The sequence below is a fragment of the Salvelinus namaycush genome, chromosome 17, assembly GCF_016432855.1.
Source record: "Salvelinus namaycush isolate Seneca chromosome 17, SaNama_1.0, whole genome shotgun sequence".
Classification (NCBI taxonomy): domain Eukaryota; kingdom Metazoa; phylum Chordata; class Actinopteri; order Salmoniformes; family Salmonidae; genus Salvelinus; species Salvelinus namaycush.
The window spans coordinates 12377775-12393610 of record NC_052323.1 but is presented as its reverse complement, the minus strand read 5'-3'; the positions used below and the strand labels follow the sequence as shown (position 1 = coordinate 12393610).

At 45.1% G+C, this 15836-nt stretch overlaps 1 protein-coding gene across 6 annotated transcripts in view; it reads left to right on the top strand.

Annotated features, from left to right (window-relative positions):
* LOC120062308 (protocadherin gamma-A11-like) overlaps positions 1–15566 on the top strand; it is a 65457-nt gene extending 49891 nt beyond the window's left edge. For 4 of the 6 annotated variants that reach the window (XM_039012178.1, XM_039012179.1, XM_039012175.1 and 1 more), the window contains exons 2-4: positions 4401–4459; positions 10984–11081; positions 12302–15566. In XM_039012178.1, the coding sequence (XP_038868106.1) occupies positions 4401–4459; positions 10984–11081; positions 12302–12609 (465 nt within the window). In that variant the 3' untranslated portion in view covers positions 12610–15566. The remainder of the gene's footprint in view (positions 1–4400; positions 4460–10983; positions 11082–12301) is intronic. The other 2 variants (XM_039012176.1, XM_039012174.1) reach the window with 2 other exon arrangements.
* The last annotated feature ends 270 nt before the right edge of the window (positions 15567–15836 follow it).

Sequence of the window (15836 nt, the reverse complement as noted above, 5' to 3'; positions counted from 1 at the left end):
TGCCTGTCCACGGGGTTGTCAGGGTAACATCTGTCTCCATGCTCCAGTGACATGTGCAGAACAGTAACGATAGAGGGAAGGAGAGAAGGATGAAGGGAGAGAAAGACAGCAAGGGATGGCTTTACGCACGTATGCCACAGTGATAGATGGACTGGCCTCTAATGGGCCAGGGCCACAGAGAGGGCACAATCAGTGTGTGTGTGTGTGTGTGTGAACAGCGTATAGTCAGGTGTTCCAAGCCCTACAGGGGTGTGTCATTTTAGCAGGGCCCTAGGTTCCCAATGTCCCATTGTGACAGAGTGACTCCTCAGTGTCCCCGTATCTCCTCTCGTTTCAATAGGAGTGTGTAGCTCTTCATCAAAGGCTCTTTGTGTTTGGAACTGTTGGAGTGGGGTTGTATCCAAGGAGTAAAGTACCACATTCAGGGTATGTGTATGCGCTCATGTTGACACTACAGTGTTTAGCTGTGTTTGTGTGGTCACGTGGGGCGACTAGATATGGAGTGGTTGGTAAATACTGTGTGTTTTACGGATGAAGAAGCAGCACGTGCCACCAACAGGCCTGCATTGCTCACTGACTCTGTCCCTGACTCATATCCTGTGTGACTGTCTCAGTGTGGTCCAGTGCATCTGAATAAAGCTCATCAACAGTCTTCCTTTCATGTCTCCTGCCCTGGTCTTAGCCTCCTGGTGGCTCCTACATTGTTGACTCTGTCACTAGGGTCCAGCTAGAGCTTAGTATTAGGATTCATAATAATCAGTTTTTCCTCTAGTGTCGTCATCAGAATGGCTTAGTGGACAATGGAACTTAAAAGCATGTATTGTGAAAACTAGGATAATATTATGCGGGAGTGTGGGGGTTTGTGAAGCTCAGTTGGTAGAACATGGAGCTTATAACACCAGGGTAGTGGGTTCGATTCCCGGGACCACCCCTTATGTAAAATTGATGCACACAAGACACATCTGTTAAATGTCATAGTATTTATGTCTTCACTATTATTCTACAATGTAGAAAATAGTCAAAATTAAAAAATACCCTGGAATGAGTAGGTGTGTCCAAACTTTTGTCTGGTACTGTATATTACTTTACTATTTACTGTTGGAGGGACCTCCACTTTCAGACAGAGCACCAGGTGCAGTCTAGCCACAGTTCTGTCAATGCGAAGAGCTTTGGGGGTGTGTGTTTTGGTGTGTGTTTGAAAACAGTAACTTCCTCACACAGCACAAAGCACCAGGTGGGTCCAGCCTGTGTGATAACCATGCCAATGGAGGGTGTGTGAGTGGTGTGTGTGTGTTTCGGCAGGGAAGCCTGCTGTGAATCTCTTCTATTCATCAGATTCTGGCCAGACAGACAGACACAGACAGACAGACGGAGACCAGACATTCATGTTCAGCGATTAGTGTCTTTTCCCACTTGAGTCCAGAGCTATCCCTCACTGTGATTATCCTTCTCCACATCAGATAAATCCTCAATGATTTTAAACCTCTATACTGACTGTTTTCATCCACAGTATCTTACGGACATGAACGGGCTGTAAGGCAGTAGGTTCTCTACCTACGGTTCTAACTCCAGTGGTAACTGTGTGCTAGGAGCTATAATTCTGATAAGTCTCTATGGATCAGAACAGGATAACTAGAATCCCTATCTGGCCTCAGAGCCGGCAGAGCTTCTCACTGAGGGAGTCTAGTGGATTTGATCCTCTCTGGTCACTTTCTTGGTTCTGCCTTTAACTGACTCTGGATCAGCTTTCTGGAGCACCGGTCCCTATTTTAACTATTATGGGTTGGGTTTTAGGGGCAGAAAGTTAGTACACATTTATTACGTAACATACAAACTGAAAGAAATAGAAATGAACGTGAGCTGTTGTGCTCTTGCTAACGTCACTTGACCCTTTAATTGTGTGAACTCACCTCAGTACAGTAACACTACATAGTGTCCCTGTCTGGAACGCCAGCCCAGAATCTGTTTACCTTTATTCTACATGCCTGTGGCGAGACCTGGGAATGACCTCTGGGAATGTTTTTGTCGGCAGTGAGCGTCACACTGCTGGAATGTTGGGCCCCTCGTTCATTTTCAGATGAGGAAACACGTTTTCTCTTTTCTCCCTTACTGCCATGACAACTGCCGCCAAAACCAGCAGAGAGAGAAATGGGGAAATATCCATCTGTCTGTCTCTCAGTTTGAAACAAAATAAAACTACATGAGTGGAGAAGATTAGATTACACACCGTTCTTCCCTCCCTGTCATGATTGTCTTATTTAGAAGCCTATTCATAGTTTAGAGACCAGGGTATTCCTGTTTGCTTTTATTGACAGTCTCTTATCAATATATAATCATATAGGCACACAAAGATGGCTGCCACTCTTCGTCGGTATACATTTAAAGGATCCTTGACAGAATAGAATTTGCATACAGATGCGAGCGATGTGTATTATTGTGTTACATGAGACCCTTGGGTAGACTGATATTTAATCAGTGGGTCATTTTGGTGCAGTTTGTAAATTCTGTGTTGGTGGGGAAGGTGTTATTGAAATTGGATAGTGTGTTGCTCTACCCCTCTCTCTACCTCCCTCCTCCTATCCCACCATTCCCTCCCCCTCTCTCTACCTCCCTCCTCCTATCCCACCATTCCCTCCCCCTCTCTCTACCTCCCTCCTCCTATCCCACCATTGCCTCCCCCTCTCTCTACCTCCCTCCTCCTATCCCACCATTGCCTCCCCCTCTCTCTACCTCCCTCCTATCCCACCATTCCCTCCCCCTCTCTCTACCTCCCTCCTCCTATCCCACCATTCCCTCCCCCTCTCTCTTTCCTCCGTCTCTGTGTCTCAGTGTGGCAGAACAGTTGTGTTGATAATTCAAGGGAGGTGGGCGGCAGCAGCGCTGGCTTCTCTCTGGGGAGCCTTTCTCTTCTCTCCTGTTTTCTCCTCCTGTGTTGATTAGGAGACAGAGTCTGGAACAGAGCCAAGGGTCTATTTACCGCCTCGATGCCCAACGTGAGAGAGAGAGATGGAAAATAGGTAGAGAGAGAGGGAAAATAGGTAGAGAGAGAGAGAGGGAAAATAGGGAGAGAGAGAAAGAGGGAAAATAGGTAGAGAGGGGGAAAATAGGTAGAGAGGGGGAAAATAGGTAGAGAGAGGGAAAATAGGGAGGGAGAGAGAGAGAAAATAGGGAGAGCGAGAGAGCAAAAATAGGGAGAGCGAGAGAGGGAAAGAGGGAGGGAAAATAGGGTGAGGGGGAAAATTTGAGAGAGGGAAAATAGGGAGAGAGGGAAAATAGGGAGAGAGAGAGGGAGAAAATAGGGAGAAAATAAGGAGAGAGAGAGAGAGGGGGGGGGAAATAGAGAGAGAGAGAGAGGGGGAAAACAGGGAGAGAGCGAGAGAGAGGAAAAAGAGGGAGAGAGAGAGAGAGAGGAAAAAGAGGGAGAGAGAGAGAGAGAGGAAAAAGAGGGAGAGAGAGAGAGGAAAAAGAGGGAGAGAGAGAGGGGGAAATAGGGAGAGAGAGAGAGAGAGAGAGAGAGAGAGAGAGAGAGAGAGAGAGAGAGAGAGAGAGGAAAAATAGGGAGAGAGAGAGAGAGAGAGAGAGGAAAAATAGGGAGAGAGAGAGAGAGAGAGAGAGGAAAAATAGGGAGAGAGAGAGGGGGAAAGGAGGGAGAGAGAGAGGGGGAAAGGAGGGAGAGAGAGAGGGGGAAAGGAGGGAGAGAGAGGGGGAAAGGAGGGAGAGAGAGGGGGAAAATAGGGAGTGAGAGAAAGAGGGAAAATAGGGAGTGAGAGAAAGAGGGAAAATAGGGAGAGGGAAAGTGAAAATAGGTGAGAATCAGCCACAACACGTTAACTTCGCTATATACAGGCTATATGGAGTCCTTATCACTGTGAATCAGCCACAACACGTTTTAGATGTTGTTCCGTATTGTGAATAAATGTTAGGGAATATCTCGTCAATGGCGACCTTGTGTTGTCTGAATCTGATAAACTAAGACTTTCATCTTGTAGAAGCTAGTAGAGACTTTGTAAAGCTTGAAGCTCTGTATAAAGGGTATAATCATTCATGCAACAAGGATGACACATATCCCGTCCATATCCCGTGAAATCCCGTTTAGTTCCTGAGTTGATTTTGTTTTGTGACTGTAATTGGGAGCGGTGTCCCAGTCTCTGTGTGTGTGTCTCAGTGACATTTTCTGCTCCATGGATTTCAGAACAAAATGGCCTCCCATGCAGGCTGGAAGATGCATGCCCTTTATTCAGCCCCCTGACTACAGACAAAAAAGAGTACACGCACATACACACACCCGGATGGCCCGAGACCCAAACAGTAATGCATAAAACAGGCGGACGGACACACAGTCCCATGGTCCCGTTGTTGGTATGTAGAAACAGAGATTTGATTTTGTGTTTTCTTCACAGCAAAAGCCTCCTAACGCCGACTGGCGCTTCACCCAAGGCCAGAGACCTGGACCCAGTGGGTGAGTACATAGATTCTCTCACACACACACACACACACACACACACACACACACACACACACACACACACACACACACACACACACACACACACACACACACACACACACACGTTATGTATTCATGACGAGTAAATGGGCTTTGGTGTTGCTCAGAGGCTTTCAGAGGGAAGGAGAGCAACAGAGGAGTGAGCAGAGCAAGAGACTGAGGCTTGGAGATGGGGAGACCGCTAGATAAAGCGATGGAGAGCGAGAGAGATGGAGAGATGGTTGAAGGGAGTGAGGAGAGGAAGCAGTAGGAACATACAGTTCTCAGCGGTGATGACATCAGATACTGAGGCACAGAGACTCTGAAGATAACGGAGAGATTCCATCTGAGCTCTGATTCCTCTGAGTGAACAGTCAGATTCTTCTCTCTAACCTGAGTGTCTCTCCTGCCTGTCTCCAGGCTGCTCTCTCCCTCACATACACAATGGCTTCCATTCCTCTCCCTCCTTCCCTCTGCTCAGAGCCTGTGTGCCATCACTCAGTACTGCTGATGAGAGGAGTGGACCAGAGTGACAGGGAGTGGACCAGAGTGACAGGGAGGGGACCAGAGTGACAGGGAGGGGACCAGAGTGACAGGGAGGGGACCAGAGTGACAGGGAGGGGACCAGAGTGACAGGGAGGGGACCAGAGTGACAGGGAGGGGAGAACATAAGCGCACAGATTTCTAACCTCCACATTGTGGCTCATTGATCGTTGTGTTTCCATCTGGGTGATTGCATTTGATTGACCACTTGTGATTTACTGTTTGTCAATGATTGGCTGTTTCATGGCGGTAGCTGGGGATTTGCATCTACCGACACCAATCAGTGTGTGTGTGTAACTATGTGTGTGTGTAACTGTGTGACTGTGTGTGTGTGTGACTGTGTGTGTGTGTAACTGTGTGTGTGTGTAACTGTGTGTGTGTGTGTGTGTGTGTGTGTGTGTGTGTGTGTGTGTGTGTGTGTGTCTGTGTGTGTCTGTGTGTGTAACTGTGTGTGTGTGTAACTGTGTGTGTGTGTAACTGTGTGTGTGTGTGTGTGTAACTGTGTGTGTGTGTGTGTGTGTGTAACTGTGTGTGAGCTGGGTGTGTGTGTGTAAGCTAGAAGTGTGTGTGTGTGTAACTGTGTGTGTGTGTGTGTGTGTGTGTGTGTGTGTGTGTGTGTGTGTAACTGTGTGTGTGTGTAACAGTGTGTGTGTGTGTAACAGTGTGTGTGTGTAACAGTGTGTGTGTGTGTAACAGTGTGTGTGTGTAACAGTGTGTGTGTGTAACAGTGTGTGACTGTGTGCCCCTTCATTGCTTATTCAGTCCGCATTGTGTTCCAATTTGCTGCAGCAGTTTCCACAACAGAACATCACACAACACATTCCATGAGTCCTCATCTGAAATCAACCATCTGGGAGAGGAAACTCTCTCTCCTCTCCTAGCCTGCTTCTCTTGCACAAACACAAACCCACGCACGTACACACACACACACACACAACCCCACGCACGCACGTACACACACACAACCCCACGCACGCACGCACGCACGCACACACACACACACACACACACAACCCCACGCACGCACGTACACAACCCCACGCACGTACGTACACACACACACGCAACCCCACGCACGCACGCACGTACACACACACACAACCCCGCGCACTCACGCACACACACAACCCCACGCACGCCCATACACACACACACAACCCCACGTACACACACACACAACGGCACACACACACACACACACACACAACACAACGCACACACACGCAACACACACAACACAACGCACACACACGCAACACACAAACGCACGCACGTACACAACACACACATGCCCTCACGGACACACACACACAAGGCAGCTTTAGCAGGGAACAAAGACACGACAGCTGTCCATGCTGGACGCCACTGTGGTTGTGGATACATTGGAAGTGATCCATTTGGAAAACTTGGCTTCTCTTTGAAATGTTAGATGGATGTCACAGGCGCAACATTTTCCACAGGAGAGTGCAGCGCCGCTGAGTATTGCCTGATCTTCCCCTAGCCTGTAGATCCTGATGTAATAGAAGTCATAACACTTCTCTTGTGTTTCCAGTCCCTGCAACTACCATGGTGATCACATAAGATGGCCACAGAAGTGAAGCATAAGGTATCAACATGTGTATAGTATACAGTGTGGTCACTTTATCCCCTTAACAACTGTTCTGGATCGATTTTGTTGAGTCATTGGTCAATGGGTAATGTTGGAGCTGAGGTAAGGGAAACTGATCTGACACCAGTTGTTAAGGGCAGAGAGTAGCCACAGCTTGGTAGGTAGAGCTCTGCAGTGTTGTGTGTAGGTATCCCTGACCCTTTTGCTATAGCGCAGATTCACTAGCCTGTGCCGAGCTGGGCTGTTAGTCCCTCTGCGATAGTGAGACTTTGATGGGGATCTCTGATTGGTTCCCTCATGTGTAGTGGGGTGCTTTTACACAGTTTCTTCACTGTGTGTATTTTGTGGAGTTTTACTTCGCATGGTGTGGTTGTGTAATCAAAGACTGTTGTCTCAAATCTCTGAGGAATAGTTGTTCTGTTTTTAGTTTGGTGTAAAATATGTTTTATCCCAAATAGAGATTCCTTTGATGTGTTGAGTTTGCTGGTTTCCCAGACACACTGCCACTCTATGGGGTTCTTCTCATGCGCTTCCCTGGTGGCCAGAAAAGAGGGTTTTGAAAAGACTATGTGATGATGGATTGAACCCAGCTGGCTGAGAAGGGGGTTGAACAGGACCTTGTAAAGAAGGACAGGAATAAAGCCTACTACTCTGTAGAAGGATTGGACAGGAGTAACCCATAGTTGAAGTGGACAGTAGAGTTGAGGAAGCAGTTTGAAGGCCTCCTCATAGATAAGAGGGCTATTTCATGCATGGTTACAGTAGCAGCTCTTACTGACCAGTGAGAATGATCCCTCTGAGCATGAATAGTAATCATCTTAGCCACAGGAAGAGATAGTCCTGACCGCAGGAAGTGATTATTCTGACCGCAGAAAGTGATAGAGCAAGGAGAGGCTAATTAGCGACAAACAAGGCGTCCTCATCTCTCCAATCCACCAAAGGAAACTAATCAAAATGGCCTCCCCAGCTGCCTCCACTGACCCCGCTTTAACCTTGTCTGGTTCTCATTTGAGATGCTGGCAGTGGTCAAACATGCAAGACTGTCTCACGCTTTGGCACATTAGTAATTGTTTGGCAGAAAATTAAATGTGGGTAAAATTTTGGCAGAACATTTTGGCAAGCTGGATCGCCCCACTTGTTTTTACAAAAACATGCTCAATCTCTTTCCTCACATGGTTTGATGCCATTCCATTCGCTCCGTTCCAGCCATTATTATGAGCCGTCCTCCCCTCAGCAGCCTCCACTGCTCTCATATTTAACGGTTTTATTGGCATGGGAAACATATGTTAACATTCCCAAAGCAAGTGAAGTAGATAAACAGAATCCCCTCCCCCGCTCCATGTACTTTAGTCCAATGGTTTTTTAATTGGCATTCAGTTATTTTTTTAAACTGCAGTCCATAACACGCATTCATCTTATTTTTACTGCTGCTCGTATAAGTCAGGAAGCTGGACCTGAGACCTTTTTAACCCCTCACGTGCCATTCTCTTTCCTCCCTGGGGCTTCAAACAGGGGCACAGCCTTTACCTACAACTAGTGGTGTCATTAGTTACTTGGGAAGGTAAAACATTACATATTACATTTACTTGTTACATTTGTGCGTCGCCCTATGGAGTCACACAATTGGCCCAGCGTCGTTCGGGTTTTTGAAAATAAGAATTTGTTCTTAACTGACTTGCCTAGTTAAATTTTAAAAATCATAAAAAAGCTATATTACTTTACGTTAGTTTCATTTTTAAATCTCATTGTTTGACTGTCGGAGGGAGCAAGGCGAGCCGCGCACGCTCTACCAACGACAGACTACTTACTAACTCAGGTTTAATCACTAGTTCCTCCTTCAATCTGATAGGCTACTTACTAACTCAGGTTTAATCACTAGTTCCTCCTTCAATCTGACAGACTACTTACTAACTCAGGTTTAATCACTAGTTCCTCCTTCAATCTGATAGGCTACTTACTAACTCAGGTTTAATCACTAGTTCCTCCTTCAATCTGATAGGCTACTTACTAACTCAGGTTTAATCACTAGTTCCTCCTTCAATCTGATAGGCTACTTACTAACTCAGGTTTAATCACTAGTTCCTCCTTCAATCTGGGACTCTGCTTTCCTGTGCTAGTCTACAAGTGCTGCGCTATATATGGGCTGCTTAATTAGCCACATATCTGTACAGATTTCCTATCTTTTCATTCCAAATCTTTTTCTCGAGACGTCAATTCTGGTTATAGACTGCATGTACACGGACCCATAGAGATGTATAGAGGGCATACTTGCCACTAGACGGGAAAGCCCTATATGTTTTACTTTCCTTGTGTATCAGTGTTTTGTTACTTGTCATGTTATGTGTTTCTTGTGGACCCCTGGAAGAGTAGCTGCTGCTTCTGCAAAAGCTAATGGGGATCCAAATAAACAAAACAAATATCACAGAAGTGATCAATGGCAAAGATCAGAGGAGTGCCCTCTATACATTTCTATGGAAAGCAGCTGTCATGGCATTTCTCCAAACATCCTTTCTTTGCTTGCTAGTGCTGAGCGATTAGTGCTTTTTAAGGTCGGTTCAGTGTCGGTACGATTTTGATTATTTAAAAAAAAACATGAAATGCACTATGCATTATGTGGATTGAATGCTGTAACAACACAGACTGAAACAATTAATAAAAGTCCCATGATAGTAGTGACTCGCTTATTAACCATCATTTAACTTTACTTTAATAAAATATTTCAGTTGTTGTGTATGTTACATTAGTTTTATTCGATGACTTTATTATTTAGTTCCAAGTCATCTCATCTCTATAGAGCTGCGGTCTACCAAAATCACTATTTCAGCAGTTCTTCAAAGTAAATGAGGCAGACTTTTATGACTGCTGAACAACTATCAATCCCTTAGATCATGTATTTTTAGGTAGAGATGCTTTGCGAAGCAACTGCTCTCTGTCCCTCTCCATCGTGCGTTCCTCTTTCTCTTCTCTCCCTCTGTGTCTGCCCCACACAGAACGGACTAGTAGGCTCGCAATGGATTATGGTCATGTAGTTAATTACCACGTTTTCTGTGCTAAACTATGTAGAATATTGGCCTGTTGGAAACTACAACTTCCTACTACATTGCCCAGTTCGGACTTGATCTGATTGATCTCTAAAGAAACTGTACATTTAGTTAACAGAAAAAATTATACGAACAAAATGGAATTCAAATAATTGAATTGACGTCGGTCAAATAGTTGTTTTAAAAAACTAAAAGTAACCTAAATGTCACGAAATTGCTCAGCACTACTGCTCACTCCAGAACTAAATGAGGAAACAAGTGGAGACCGGATCACGGAAACATGCACCCGGTAGAGATATGATTCTGAAAGTAACGCACGCGTTGCGTTGTTTGACAAAGTAACTGTAAAAAGTAACTCGTTACTTTACACTGTTACTCATGAAAGTAATCTGATTACATAACCCCCAACACTGCCCACAAGCTCCTGGAGCTAATGTACTACTGATTTAGACCATCAAACAGCTGCTGAAGAGACTGGTGTGGGTGAAAACCATCAGTAGACTGCTTCCAGGAAATGCCAGTGCCTAATGCCTATAGGCCTCTGTGAAATATGGCAGGGTAGGGAAGGTTAGAGAACAGGGACATTGTAAAGCCCAGGCAGTCAGATACAGAACTGAAGAACCCAGAAAACTGCAGAGTTTCAGTGGCCTTCTCCGTTAGGTCTTGTGAAACAGGACGGGACTAGCAGAAAACTATTTGACCTAAATGTTTGAGTGTGTGTGTGTGTGTGTGTGTGTGTGTGTGTGTGTGTGTGTGTGTGTGTGTGTGTGTGTGTGTGTGTGTGTGTGTGTGTGTGTGTGTGTGTGTGTGTGTGTAAGAAGGTGAGTGTTCTAGAGAGCAGGTCTACTCCTTCCTTTGTTCCTCTACATGCTAATTACAGACGAAAAACAACCCTTTGAAGATCAACGCTGCCCATATGGAAATGTTCAACGTGTGTGTGTTTCTCTGCGTGTGTGTCTGTGTGTTTAGCCAGCTGTTCATTTTTAATGTGGTGCCATTAAGGTTTCATCAGATTTACTATATGGTGCTATGCTAGTAGACATGCTAGAGAGAGTGAGAATGTACTGAAGTGTGTGCTCATGCGTGCACATGACTGTGTGTGTGTGTGTGTGTGTGTGTGTACATCTTCGGATGTACACGCAGGCTGTGTCTACTCATGATCAGACGCTGTGACTTGACATCATAAACCACCAAACGTCACACCAGGAACCAGCAACACAACAAAACACTCTCAAAAGACTAGAGTTCCAAAATGGCCGCCAGTTGTTGACGTATGTGTCCTCTGTCTCTCTCTGTCCCTGCAGGGCTGGAGGCCCCCCTGAAATGGCCATGGGAACCGGACCCTGGCCCAACCCCCCCACCGAGGCTGAGCAGCTCCAAGCCCTGATGGCCGCCGCTAACGGTGAGTCCAACACTTCTCCATTCATCTCTCTATCTTTCTATCCCATCTCTCTATCCTTTATTCCAATCCTCTACCACTCTCTATCGCTCTCTTTCCATCACCACATCCCCCGCTCTCCCTCAATGTGGTGGGGTAAAGGGGAAGGGAGGGAGGGGTCAGTGTTTGTTCCTGTTATGTTAGAGGGCATGAAGCCAGACTTATTGATAAAGATGTCCATGACCCATTGTACAGAGAGACAGACACACTTCAATAAGAAGTCTTAGCACATAGACTTCTGTCATTGTTTCATTGTTATTTCTACCATTGACACATCAATCCTCCCACGCGCACACATATACCCCTCCCTCCTAGACACTGCTCACACACCCCGGATGTGATCTTACGGTTTCCATTAGGAGAATGATAGAATGACTCTGGCTGGATAGTGTGTCTGTCATCACAGTGAGAAAGAGGAAACACTCTCTGTGCAGGTTCAGACAGAGCCAGGGCACAGCTACCAGACGAGTCATATTAACAACTAGAAACAGAGGCTACCAGACGAGTCATGTTAACTAGAAACGGAGGCTACCAGACGAGTCATATTAACAACTAGAAACAGAGGGTTTAAAATGTTATCAAAGGCAGATGGTGCTTTAGGTAGTGCTTTAATAATCAGTTAGGAGATAGCACAGTCAGTTAGGGTAGCAGAAACAGTCTTGTCAAATCAGCTATTGTCCCAGCTTCTGTTATCTGTAGTCTAATTCTACTAGCTTGTGTGTTTGAGCGTGCGTGCGTAGTGGAGGCAGAGAGCAGGGAACGGGGTCAGGATGTGTGTGTGTGTGTCCCTGTAGCTCTGGGCTGGGAGAGAATTATGAGCTAGCAGCTAGGTCACTCACACACACATGCACACATTCAGAAATGAACACACACACATGCACACATTTAGAAATGAACACACACACATGCACACCATAAATTCACAAGTTTCTCCACTTTGACAAAAGGGCTCTGCCTTTCTCAATTTTTTTAGTTTCTCTCGATTCACTTCATTTCAGTCCAATTAGCTTTGCATAAACACACACTTTTACCAAGCAACATATAGAAGTGATCATTGAAATCGTAACAAATGGTAAACAATCAATGTATTATACAAGTCATCTCTGCCGTATCAGAACATCTTATTAATATGTTCTATCTCCTCTCTGCTCTTCTCCTCCCCGCTCTGCCCCTATTCTCCCCAGAAGTGAGCGAAGCGACTGCCACCCTGGGGCCGGGCACTATGGGTCTAAGCACCCGTTACAGCCCCCAGTTCACCCTGCAGCACGTGCCTGACTACCGTCAGAACGTCTACATCCCTGGCAGCACGGCCACCCTGACCTCCAATCCCCAGCAGCAGCAGCAACAGCAGATGCTGATGCAGCAGCAGATGGCAGCCCAACAACAGGCCCTGCAGGCCCAGCCCTCCGAGGCCTCGGCTCAGCCTGAACCCCCCAAGGTTGCCCAGACCCCCGCCTCCAAGAAGAAGTCCACCAAGAAGGAGAAGAAGTAGGATGGATGGAAGGACGAACGATGAATGGATAGATATGGAGTATACGATGAGAAGAGAACGACCCGATGAGAACTGAAATTTAACCACAGGAGGCTGCTGAGGGGAGGAATGCTCGTAATGGCCGGAACAGAGCGAATGGAATGGCATCAAAGACATGGAAACCATGTCTTTGATACCATTCCTCTCCAGCCAATACCACAAGCCTGTCCTCCCCAATTAAAGTGCCACCAACCTCCTGTGAATTCAACCCTCCCTTACCCCCACTTTTCCACACAATGCGTTTACTCTAACCATGGTTGGAATTGTATTGGTCACGCTCATATGATAAAACAAAATATGGAGATGGTTTAGGAATGTTTGTTTTTGGGCTCTTGAATCTGGAAAGGGTTAAGAGCAAACAGCATGGACATTTTGTTTTTGTTTTCTTTCTGAAGGCTAGTTAGAAACGGTTGTTTTTGTTTTCTTTCTGAAGGCTAGTTAGAAACGGTTGTTTTTGTTTTCTTTCTGAAGGCTAGTTAGAAACGGTTGTTTTTGTTTTCTTTCTGAAGGCTAGTTAGAAACGGTTGTTTTTGTTTTCTTTCTGAAGGCTAGTTAGAAACGTTTTTTTTTTTTTTTTCTTTCTGAAGGCTAGTTAGAAACGGTTGTTTTTGTTTTCTTTCTGAAGGCTAGTTAGAAACGTTTTTTTTTGTTTTCTTTCTGAAGGCTAGTTAGAAACGTTTTTTTTTGTTTTCTTTCTGAAGGCTAGTTAGAAACGGTTGTTTTTGGAAAGCCTGTGTTCTGTTCTACTCAACAGCAAAGTATTAATGGTATTTCCTGGTAAGGAAGACTGGAGTTGGGGGGGGGGGGGGATCAATGAATTTGGATTCACTTCAGACAACAGATTGAGTGTAAGAAACCTTGCTGGGGTAACAAGGTTCACCCAGTGACGTATTCACAGGTTGATATTTTAACCATGTTCCCTAAGATGTTTCATGTTGGATTTGTAATTCTTTATTTTCCTGAGTTGGAAAGTAGATCAGTGTTGACTACTAGATTGCCATGCTCAGATTCCTATATAGCAGTTCTAAAACCAATCTGTGCGGCACTCAGCTGAATATGAAAATCCCGACGTGAGCCTCCACCGCTATATAGGATCAGCCTCATAGGATCCTACACCACAGCTCTTTGGAACACAAGGGTATCCCGTCCACTGGTAGTATTCTACTCCTCTGCATGTTCCTATAGCTTCAAACCACAGATCTTCTAGAAGATTTAACAATGCATTGCTTAAGTGTTGCAAAGAAGACGACCACCTTAACTCCTCTCCCAAAAATACTGGTTGATAAATGCACTTGTAGCATTTATCTGACGTGGTAGAGAAAAATTATAAATATGATTTTGTAAGCATTAGTTAAATGGTAAGATTAGAGTCTTTTGTTGTTTGTTATGACCTTAGCTTGAACCCTATTGGAGTGCTAGGGCAGAGGGGGAGGGGCATGTTCTAGTACTATCATCAGTCCTGTTGGCTGGCTTGGTGACATAGTAGGCACTGCCCCTTTTTTAAAAGGGCAAAGAGACCACCTGCTGTCCCCTTATGCCCCCTCCCCTCACTGGCTATCCCACTTCAACCATAGGAGATGCACTGTTCATACTATAAAGATCAGCTGTAGGGTAAAAAGCCCTTCAGAGGAGGGCACAAGTAGAGATCTTCAACAAACTGCTTAGAAGTTACACTTCTTAGGTCACTAGGCTCCAGATTGAGTGTTCACCCCTTGCTATGTATCCTGAAGTGCAGATGATTCTATTCCTTGATGTGATAAGATACATTTTTTGACGACTCAGTAGTATAAGAGTTGTTTAGAAGATAAGTAGGAAGTCTTTCCTTTGCCGCCAGTCCGTCCGTCTGTCAGGCTACTGGTTAGATACCACTGCATGAAGAGGCAGCAGGGTTCAAGGGGGAGTGGAAAGGGATGGGGTTATGGGGTACGACGTCTGGGTTGGTACCATTAGATTGACGGGGAGGGGGGGCAACGACCTTGGCTCTACTCACTGAATGTACATAGGCAAGGTCCACCCCTAAACTTCCTCTAATGCACTGACCCAGGTTAGAGGTTGACAGAGCCAAACACATCTTTCCATGTCACGGAGATACCACTTCAGAAGAAGGGAGGGGGGGGGGCAGAGTTCGCTAGTTCCATTCCTCGCTGTATCTATCCCCTGTGTAAATCCACTCTGGTAAAGCTAACCTCAGACTCTGCCCTCCACTACCTGGTCCTGTGAAGGCTCTTCCCCACTGTAAATAAACACTGGTCCTGTCGATGGCATGAGCCAGTTGTTTGTCTAGTACGGACCACGTCCAGCATTTTCAAATGAAAAGTCCTCTCCACAAGGCGTGGCTTACTACTGGAATGTGTTGCATTTGTTTTTCAAGAAAAATATGAAAACCCCAGCGAGGAAAAAAAGATCTCGGAAATGTTCTTCTACAGTTTGTGTTGCAATGTCGTAACTAAACACCATGAAGGCCAACTAACTCTTCAGTGTAAATAAAGTTGTTAACTTTAGACGATGAGTAAACAGTGACACACATAGACTAGTTAACTTGTGATATGTGTTGCGCATATTTTTGTGTTAATTTTCACTCTCTCCATTTTACCACCCTGTAAAGAAACCAAACAAAAAAAGTATATTGAAAAAATGTTTCTATCCTTCTGTAACCTCTTTACGTTTTTTTCTGTGATTCATATCGCGCATTTGTGCAGAAATGCCTCTCTGTCCATATGAACAAATCATTATAAATATTATATATGTGTGTACGTCCGCCTGCTGCTGAATTAATCCTCTCCTGTGCTGTGGCCTGATATCTTTCTTATGAAACTCTTAGACCCCCCCCTAATCTCTTATTTGTTATGCTAATATTTATATTGCTGTTTTATTTTCTCTTGAACACTGACGTTTCAAATAAAAGGTTCTGAAATCATTAAACCCTCGTTGTCCGTCTAGTCTTTTCTACCATCCAGCTTGGTTTGTAAGATGGGAAAAATGTATTTTAGTTAAGGGAGCTTTATAAATTGTGTTAATAAAATAGTGCAGAATGATACAATATTCAAGACAGTTACTAACAACATAATTAGGATCCAACTTAAATTCTACCATAATCATGTATCATGATTATAGATACCCAACTAAGGCATTACAGCACATTAAACAACTAGTAAAGTTGTCCTGGCAGCCACAGTGTTCCAGTCTGT